The 10,007-nt window shown below is 41.9% G+C and overlaps 2 protein-coding genes across 2 annotated transcripts; both read right to left on the minus strand.

The window, feature by feature from the left end:
• Positions 1-799: 799 nt before the first annotated feature.
• LOC108116809 lies at positions 800-1,728 on the minus strand. Its single transcript, XM_017228857.2, has 3 exons — positions 1,165-1,728; positions 943-1,097; positions 800-880 (listed from the first exon to the last, which is right to left on the minus strand). The coding sequence occupies exons 1-3, from the start codon at positions 1,592-1,594 to the stop codon at positions 800-802; spliced, it is 666 nt and encodes a 221-aa protein (XP_017084346.2). The 5' UTR covers positions 1,595-1,728.
• Positions 1,729-1,983: 255 nt separating this feature from the next.
• LOC108116951 (serine/threonine-protein kinase D3) lies at positions 1,984-9,668 on the minus strand. The gene is made up of 8 exons (XM_041818916.1): positions 9,424-9,668; positions 7,626-8,176; positions 5,989-6,133; positions 5,541-5,678; positions 5,262-5,446; positions 3,581-4,559; positions 2,783-3,520; positions 1,984-2,720 (listed from the first exon to the last, which is right to left on the minus strand). Exons 2-8 carry the CDS (start codon positions 7,749-7,751, stop codon positions 2,524-2,526), a joined length of 2,508 nt encoding a protein of 835 aa, XP_041674850.1. The 5' UTR covers positions 7,752-8,176; positions 9,424-9,668; the 3' UTR covers positions 1,984-2,523.
• Positions 9,669-10,007: the final 339 nt, after the last annotated feature.

Consider the following 10,007-nt stretch of genomic DNA (forward strand, 5'->3'; position numbering starts at 1 on the left):
TCACCGAACGAACATAAATTTTGAATAAATTTAATTTACATTATAGCTACACTGTGTTAAACACGATCAACGTATATATCAATCGCATGGACTCTTTTCCGCAACGTTAAAGTGTAAACATTACTTTTGGATTTTACTAAGTGAAATGGACACCGATATTCAGAGATGTTTCCGGTCCAAAACGGTTTTTTTAACTGGAGCAACGGGTTTTTTGGGAAAAGGTATTTGCTCAACTTACTAAATATGTTACGATGTAAGCAACTTAAAGTAAAAAAATTTAAATTATATTTTGTCTATTTTTAAGTTATTATTGAGAAACTTTTGAGGACCACGGAGGTAAAACGAATCTATGTACTGATCAGACCAAAGAGGGGAATTGAGATAGAAAAGCGGATTAACACAGTTGGTCAAAGGAAGCTGTAAGTGAAGCGGTAGAATAGTTGAAGCTGCAAATTACTTAAAAAATTGAGAAAAGGTTTTTGAACTGCTGCTCAAGTGCAAGCCGGAGGCCCTTCAAAGGGTTTGGTCCATCGCTGGAGATTGTCTGGAATCCGATTTGGGTATTGCCGATAACGATCGAAGGCTTTTGGCCTCCGAGGTGCAAATTGTCATCCATTGAGCAGCCACCGTAAGATTTAATGAACCTCTTCATGTGGCTCTGGCCATCAACACAAGGGCCACCCAGGTAATGATAAATAATGATAAATAAAAAAATTTTGATAATTCAAGTAAATTTCTTTTTATTTCAGAACTTAAATTATAGATGTAAAACTTTTAATAATTAATCAATGAAAATACTTTACGAACGTGTGTTAGCTTCCGGTACTAAGCTAAATCCGGAAAGTGTATAATGTTTGCTTTTCACAACGTTCACCACTTGCTGCAATTTAAAATTTTATTTAAATTTGTATTTTAAAGAAGTTATTGTCTCGTGCGACGTACCATTACGAGTTTGATGAGAAAAACAGCGAATGTCAAGAAGTTGATGCTCATGATTGCTGCCTCAGGCGGAAAATCTATTTCCGAATCATCCAGTAAACCGCGTCGACGTCGCCTTTTTCGCTCTGGTGGCTGCCAAAGGACTGCAAACTGTTGCTCTGTTTGGAAAATGGAGTCTTAAGTTTTAAAGATTTTTAATAATTTTGCTTTTATAATTTCACGCACCTATCAATCGCATGAGATTGTCGCGTAAGTTCTGAAGTAGCTTTATTTTATGCTCAAAAGTTAGAGCTGATTTCTTAACCCATGTTTTCTGCATGTTCTTAAGAAACTTTAAAAATCCTTTAAGACTGGGCCCCATTTCGTCATCTTCCGATGGCTGCTCTGTGGTCTGTTCCTCGTTAGATTCCTGACTTGAGTTTTCGGTTGTGTGCGACGAGGAATGCCTTCTGGATGTGGTCTCCACTTTTGGAGTCACCACATCTACATTTAAGATGGGTGCCTTGGTAGAGCTAACCATCAGGGGGTTACTAATACCAAAACGTTCCCTCTGATATTCCAACCAGGCTGCACTGGGAGTGGTGAAGCCATCCCCCTGCTGGCTTATCCTGGGGAGAACTACTATGAAGAAAAACTTAACTAGTATACGATGCATCTTCTCTGTTGGTTTGCAGTTAAAGAACTGCTTGAAAATGCAGGAAAAAGTCTTCCGAGAAAGGTGTCAGTCGTTGCAGACCAGTGATTTGTGATACAGTGGTGCACATTGAGACAAAGACAATCCAAGTAGCTGACAAAATGAACAGCCAAAGGTAAGAAAATAGGTTCCAAATATTTAAGCTTATTTAAAAAATTATATTTTTGTAGTTTCATATTCACACGTAGATATTGAGTTTATTGATACACAGCAGAAAGCTTGAAAAATTTTTCACAACGCCCTATTTTTGCAAGTCTTAACCGAAATGTTTAAAATTTTATAAAATATATTCCAAAGGCTATTCATACGTTCCCGCCCACGACTGTAACTAAAAGAGTCGAGTGCATCACTTAATTGTCAAGCGTTGTTTATTCAGCTATATTTTCTCTGCCATTCGTTTGGTTGGTGTTTTCTGTATACCCTATGACAATTGGTTCTCAACTGGATCTGAGCTTCACAGTTTCTTCTGGGTTTTAGTTTTGTATGTTATATTAAGTATTTGTGTAGAGTTATTCATAAGAGTTGCCTTTAGGTGGTTAACGAATTAAAGCTATCGACTAATTTTGATTCTAGAGAAAAATTTAGCACACAGAGTTGTAAGTTAGAAGAATTCATTTGTTTAGCGGTTATCGAAAAGCGAGTTAGAGGAGATAGGATAAACTTATGGGCTACGCAATATGGTTGTACTGCTATTTGATGTGCCGGCAGAGATGGAACCGCATCCATTTCAGGGCCTTATCGCTCATCGCCTCCGATTTGGGTGAGTTACCGCAATCCGATAGCCTATGGCATCCGGCGCAATTCGCCGGAGATGGACGATAGCTCTCGGTGGTGGTGCAGCTCATTATCTCGGTGGTGCTCTCGAGGATCGCATCGGGTTCACAGCCAGGTCACATGTCGCCCGCACAGTCCCATCGTAGGTCATCCGACTCGTGTGTCAAGTACCGTCCGCCGCCCACCTGCGTCTCCAGATTCCGGAGATCGCGATAAGTCTGTTTGTCTTGCAACCAGTAATGCAGGAGACTCTTGTCTACTGTGTACCGCTTGCGCTGCTTCACCTGGAGCAGGTTGTTGATTAGATCAATGGCTGTGGGAAAAGAAAAGATGATGAGAAAAGCACTCACCGTAAATGACCTGATTCTAACTCACCATTAGAGGAGATCTCCTTCCATGGATTGGGTGGATACATGAAAGCGGCATTCTGAATCTGGTCGTTGATGTCCTCCTCCTCGTTGAAGGGAAATGTTCCGCTTAAGCTTACGTATATGATGACGCCCACGCTCCACATATCAAGCGATCTATTGTAACCCTTGTTCCGGAGTACCTCCGGGGCAAGATAGGCTGGAGTGCCGACCACAGATCGTCGGAATGACTTCTCGCCAATAATTCGAGCGTAGCCAAAGTCGCAGAGCTTCACTTGCGGAAATTCGGCGTCCGAGGAGAGCAGAACATTTTCGGGCTTTAGATCGCAGTGGACAATATTTTGCGAGTGCAGGTACTTGAGGGCGATCAGGATCTGGGTGATCAGAAACTTGGTCACCCGCTCACTTAGCCGGCCCCTTGCATGTGACAGGATCATCTCCAGCATATCGCCTTTGAGCTTCTCCATTACGACGAAAATCCTTTCGGGGGTCTCAAACATCCTCTCCAGATTAACAACGCCGCAGTGATTGATGTTCTGCAGAATGGCCACCTCGTTCTTTAGCTGTGCTTCCTGTTTGGTAGGAAATCGCAGCTTGTCGATTACCTTGATGGCCACTTCGCGTTGGGTTTTTTTGTGTACTCCTCCGTAGACCACACCGAATTGTCCGGAGCCAAGCACTTCGTCCGGAAAGATCTGATATAACTGACCCATGTCCTGCACCTGCTCCTCTGACTCGCAGCATTCTGGAAGAGAGAATATTATCAAAATTTGTTTAAAATGGAATCCATAACCTCCATACTTACGCGTATTATTGACATGCATGAAGGCCTGTCGGATGCTGGTCTCCCAGCTCTTGGCGATATCGCTGCCTATTCCACTATCCGGTGGAGGTAATCTAACGGCCTGCTCTTCCTTGGCGCCCACTTGCGGATCCTGTCCGACAAAATAAGTGAGATTGGGAAGGCGCAGCTCGAAGCAGTAGTTGGACTCCGGGCGGGGATCACCTTGATGACTCTCAATTGACAGAAGCTCCGCCAGCGGCAGCTCCTTGTGGTATTTACTACCCTGTTCCGAGACGAACAGTGTAATGGTCTTGGAGTCCAATCGCCAGTAATATCTTTTTACGGCCTTGTCCAATGAGGTGTAGTGCACCAGCCAACTCTCCTTGAGGGCCTGTCCTCCACGTTTCTTGGTGTGCTTGACGGATTGAACGATCCTCATCAGCGGGATATTGGCACTGGGCGAGGAGGAGGTTGACGACTGAGATTGTTCCGATTGGCCATCACTACTAGACTTGCTGGTCTCACCACCACCACTGGAATCATCTCCCAGACCTCCGTTGACCAATTCGGGCGGTGAATTGTGTGCATTGGTCAGGGCTTTTGGTGCTTCCCGTGGTCGTCCTGCCACCAGATTTACACCTCCCGACATGGCCGTCTTGTACTTTCCATAGTCGGAGCCCTCGTCGCAGTCACTGTCATCGAACTCCTCTCGGAAGAAGTTGTCCCGCTCCTTGGCACCTGCCTGAATCTGGAGCTGGCTAAGTTGTGCTTCGCCCGTGCAGTCGTGTGGCACCTTGTCCATGCACTTCTTGTGCGTGTTGTACTGACAGTCGCGGCATTGGAGTCCCTGCTTGAAGAGGCCTTTGAGCAGCTTCTTGCACAGCTGGCATACCGTGGGTATTCCGTATGTGTGCACCATGAAAGTGTGCGGAATGCGTAGCACGGTCAGTCCGTTCCGGCTGCCCGATGAATGAGTCCGCTGATGGCGACCGGGTATATTCTGGGAATTATGAAAGCAAAGGACGAGACCGGATTACTTAATTAGCAAATTGAGTGGCGTTGGAGATGGATTCGCAAAAGGTATTCCCATTGGACAGGACTCCTTTAATGACGTTAATTGGGCAAAACTAATTTTCATAATTTGGCTGGCCACTCTTCGAACCTCCTCCAACAGACTCTTTCGACGAGTTTCCAAGGAAAATTAAGTGGGTAAAGGGAAATATTTTGGCTGAAATTTTAATATTTTTTTTTATTTCAAAGTGATTAAAAAACTTTGAATAGCTTAATTTCTTATCCGAAAATTATGGACAAGACTTATGAAGTGATTTTTCATTTATTTTCCCTGACCTAAGTTGGTTTGACTAGACTATACTGAGCCATTAATCATCGCTGAATCCAAGCCCCCTACGAGTATTCAAAAAAAAAGTTAACAAAAAACATAAAAAGTGCGCAGTATAAAAGTTTATTGGAAAAAGCATGAAAACAATACAAAGTAAAAGTGTGAGCCAAGTTAAGTACAATTTTAAATACTCGCAGGATAACCGGAAACTGTCAACCAACACCCTTAAACCGCTAACACAGTTGCATTCACACACACACATTCACACATTCACAGAGATACTAGCTGAAGGAATATAAAAGGTCCTGTCTCGTCCTGTCAATTCTTAATAATATCATTCATAAGGTCCGACATGCGCTTTACCAGTGAGCTGCTTGAGTCATTCCGACCGGTTGACTCCTCCGTAGAGACAAGTGACTGCTGGGAGCTGCCGGATGGACTGCGGGGCGCGTGGAGGGTGAAGGAACGCCTGGAAGTGGCGTCATTCGAGCGGTTGCAGTTGTTCGGGATTTTCACCACGCAACGCTTGTGATAGTTCTGACCGCATCCTGTGGGTGGGCAAAAGGATACCGTTGGGGATTAGTCTGGCAGTTCATCCTATTTTCGTTTTCTATTGCACACACATGACTCAGGCACACATACCATCGCACTTGAGGCCCTGGCGCACCAGACCAAACAGCATCTCGCCGCAGAAATCACAGAAGGTCGGTCCCTTGTAGGAATGCACATTCAGGCTGTGCGGTTTGAGGGTCGGCATCTCGGAGGTCGGATACAGTATGGCTACAGTGAGAGAAAAGTATGCTCGTTTAAATTTAAGATATCTGTGTTATTAAATCGATAAAATAAGATAAAACTTAATGTTATTTATAAATATGTTGAAAATAAAGATTTTATTTATATTTCAATGGAATGAAGACTAAAATATTTTGATATCTATTCTGATAAGAGTTCAACATTGTTGTCAAAGCTATGACACTTTTTTATATGTACAAATATAAAAATGTCATCCCTTTGATAAGTGATATGGGTGAATGTTTTTCCCCGATTGGTGATTGAAAAGTGTGAAATTCTAAAGACCATTGCTACTTACGGCTGGCTGTCAGCACGATTTCCACAAGGGTCTCGTCGACCACCTCCGCTGCCGAGTTGATGATGTGCAGCACATTCGGAGTGCTGTAATCGTGGACGAAGAGGAGAATGCGTTCCGAGAGATACGTGAGTCCGCTGTCCGGTATCTGAAATGGCCAACAGAATGTGTGAGCACTCCACGGTCGACAAACGCAATGGCAATCACAATGTCCATTTGCGATGTTTGGGTTCGTTTAACGCTTATTTTTGCATTGAGCGGCCCATTATCATATCATATTCGTATCTTAATTGATTGCCCGATAAGATCCAGCCTGCCATATGCACAAAATTTCGTATTGATTTCAAATGATATGAACAGAACTTTGCCGGATTGTTTCGTTTTGTATCGACATAGTTGCAAATACTCTTACCAATTAGAAAAAAATGAATGCCTTTTATAATTTAAGATAAGTAGAGTTACATAAAATAACTATATATTATATCTAAGCCAACTATTATTCATCATATATGCCTAAGCCTAAGAACTATGCCAAATCCCAAGATTGTTATTATCACAATTATTAGAATATTCAAAGAAATCGATTCATTGTGTGACTTGATGAAATTCCAGCAAATACTGAAGTTAATTGATACAAGCTACTGACTGTCATGGTGGATACATATGAGGTATATATTAGTCCCACAATCCTTAGATCCTGGACAAACCAAATTAACCATTCACTATGCCCCCCGCCTGGGCCAAGTTGTAAGCAATTCGAGGTGGATAACCGGCTGGAGGGGGAGACGGAGGGAAGGAGTCGTGCCAGGAGCAGCTGTCGCTGGCAATGGATGGTTATGGAACTCACGGAACACCACCAGTTGCGGCCTGGTTAATTGAATTGGCCATGGATAGCTGCGCCGTGAGGGGAAAACGGGCCATGCGGAAACGAGTCCATGCCTATGTAACTTGGACTTACTTAATGAAATAAAGCAATTATTGTGCACACATACATTTATTAATCCGCCCTTTTGCGCTGCTAACTTTCTTCTATTTGCCTGTTAGAAATACAGTGTTCCATAGCTAAGTTCTACTTTTCTTTTTTGTCAAAAATGATTAATAAGACTTGGTAAAATGTTTGTCTGTAACCTAAAGTTCGTTGAAGTCTACTAAGATGTTTAAGGTAAAAACTAGTTATTGTTTTATTTCATATTGAAAAATCTTTTTTTTTGGTTTTTCTTAAATTGGAAAGACTACTGTAGATATATTTATGGGCTAACTGCATTGTATGTTGACTGGACTGCCTTTCGGTTTCCGTTCAAATATTCTACAATTGGCATGTTTACTGGTTGGTCCTTGCATAATTAACTAAATGGCAAAGGGTCGCTAGATGTTGAGCTCCCTAAGTAGCTTGCTTAAGTACTAGTTACTATCTACATTTATATTACCACAGTTTTACGACCTAACTAATAGAGGTTTCAAGTTACTTTTGGTTTGTTGTTACTTTTCCCCTTGAAATCTATAACTTTTGATAAGAAATATTATTATAATATTATTATATTATAATATGATAAAACTGGACAATAGAAGAGAGAGATATTATAAACGTAAAAGTTTAACCTTGACTCCTACCAATATGTTAAACAAAAAAGAAACCTCACCTTTGTGTTGATGAAATCACAGGCCAGATCCTTGAGCGTTTTGAGGGTCAGGGCGTTGGCGGGCACGCAGACTGCATCGCGGACGCTTCCGAATTGGAAAAGGAATGTGACTTCAGGACCCTCCATTATAACGGGAACGCTGCCGACGCCGCTGCCGACGCTGGCTGCGCTGCTGCCGTTGGAGGTGCTGTGGTTTCGTTGGGCCAGGATTGCAGTGGTTCAGTGCGGTGGTCACCCACCTTCCTTTTCTCCTGTCCTCTCCTCAGATCCAATAAAATTCTTGCTTTTCCGCTTCGCCTGCACTGATTTCTCGAGGTTTTCCACCACCCTCCTGAGTTGTTATTGCCAAATGCCAAGGACGAACGTTAAGCTCAATGCTGAGGTCCTGCCACCAAGCTAACCTTATTGCTGCTTTCGATGTTCTGTTTTGGCTGTGGTTCAGAGTCGGTTTGCGGTTCAAGGGTTCCACTTGGTCACAGCTCTATATGTCCAGGAGAGATACGAACCAGATTTGCCAACGCACAACACCGCCTTTGGGTCATGGAAACTAACTGCAATTATAGATAATATAAAAGTTAACGATAAATATTATTAAATTCTTTGATTGATTGACATATTTAAAAATATGTTATTTTATAAGTAACTAACTGGAGGGGAAACAGCTGATAGTGCTCATACTTCCCACAGTTAATAATCGTATGGAAGTTTGCTTCTTCTTACAAAAGCTTAATGAAAATCTAAAAGCAGATTCAATCAAAAATATAATCAATTATTTATATTTATTTTAGAATGGCATTAGAAGTAACCTGAGTAAATATCACCTTAGTGATATCCAATTATATTTATCTACTCTATGCCGGGATTAGTAAGTTAGGTCATGGAGCGTGTATATCACTGAGACAATGGGGCCATAAATAATACGACAACCGATTCCCCTATTCGAATGCCATTTCGTATCTCTCGATTGGCCATATGTATACTGTCATTATATTATATTTTTATATACAAAAAACTGGTTGCTAATTGTGATGAGAAAAACTAGCAAGATAAGATCGCTCTGGGAAAAAGGCGAAGCGATTTGAATTCTTTCCAATTATTTTGAAGTGCCCTGCCTGTTTCTGACCCATTTATGGAGTGTGAGTGAGTGTGTGCGTTCGAGGCATTAAGAAATATTTAAAAAATCATGACGGAAAATATGTGTTGGCCATGAAAGGAATGCCAAGAGATGTAAAAGAAAGGGAGAGAAAATTATAAGAAAAAAAAATGGAAGAACAACAAAACGAAAGCCAAGAAAGAGACTTGCGAGAGCGGCAGCGGCAGCCAAGCAACTTTCTAAATTTGTATCTCAGCGCTTTTTTTTTCTTTCTGGATATTCGTTGTTGTTTTTTAAGTAGGTGTATCAGTCAAAAGTCGCAGCTGGGAGCTGAGTGCGTTTTGAATTTCAATTGAAGTGGCCCGGGGGAGTGGAGGGGTATGGGTATGGTGTTGTCTGTTTTTCCTGGCATCTGGATGCGGAGGCTGCTCCTAAAAAGTCTTCAAGTGTTTGGCACAACAAACTCAAAAAACGAGATACCATCAACGTGAAATAGCCGAAATTGGAGCAAAAGACCAAAAACACACCAGTACACGAAAATGACGCAGCGCAGAGGCCTAAAGTCAAGGCTGAAACACGTACACACTTAGATATTAAGATACTTTATGGTATCCAAGAGATATATTTGCCATTTACATAACAACACAAGCAACAAGCTGCTCTTGGCGAAATTCGGTTAATAATTTATTGGGCAAATACACACACATTTTTTTTTTTGAGAACCTTTTCTTCACTGCCTTGCATACGATGGATGCCACTCGGACATGGTGACTAAGCCGAATTCTAGCTTTTGCTCTTGCCTTAGCCTTTTTTTTTTGTTTTTCAGTTTTTACTGTTGTTGTTGTCTATTATTCTATGCGCTGCAATTTGATGTCACTGCCATCGTCGCCGCGGCACGTTCTGAGTTTGTTAAGCCAAAAGAGCAACTGACTTGGCCAACTGACTGCCAAAGCCGCCGACGATGCCAGAGACCCAGTCCCAGTCCCAGTCTCATTCTCATTCCCCGTTCGAGACCCAGACACAAAACCCCATCAAGAGCCCCAACCCAAACCCAAACTTAAACTCAGACCCAGTAGCCAGCGCAAAAGCAACTCAAAACCCGTTTTGCGGCACTGGTAAAAATGTATCTAAAATGAAATAAGTTAATTAACTTTTATAATGAAGAAAACCTTTTTAAAAAGTTAATTATCTATTAAATATATACAATTTATAGAGGAGAATGTGTGTTTATTATAAGACTTAGACCAAACGTCCTATCTACTCGCAAGTCCAAGTCAGTCTACACAGTT

The sequence above is a fragment of the Drosophila eugracilis genome, unplaced genomic scaffold (genome assembly GCF_018153835.1).
Source record: "Drosophila eugracilis isolate 14026-0451.02 unplaced genomic scaffold, ASM1815383v1 contig_415, whole genome shotgun sequence".
Taxonomy (NCBI): Eukaryota; Metazoa; Arthropoda; class Insecta; order Diptera; family Drosophilidae; genus Drosophila; species Drosophila eugracilis.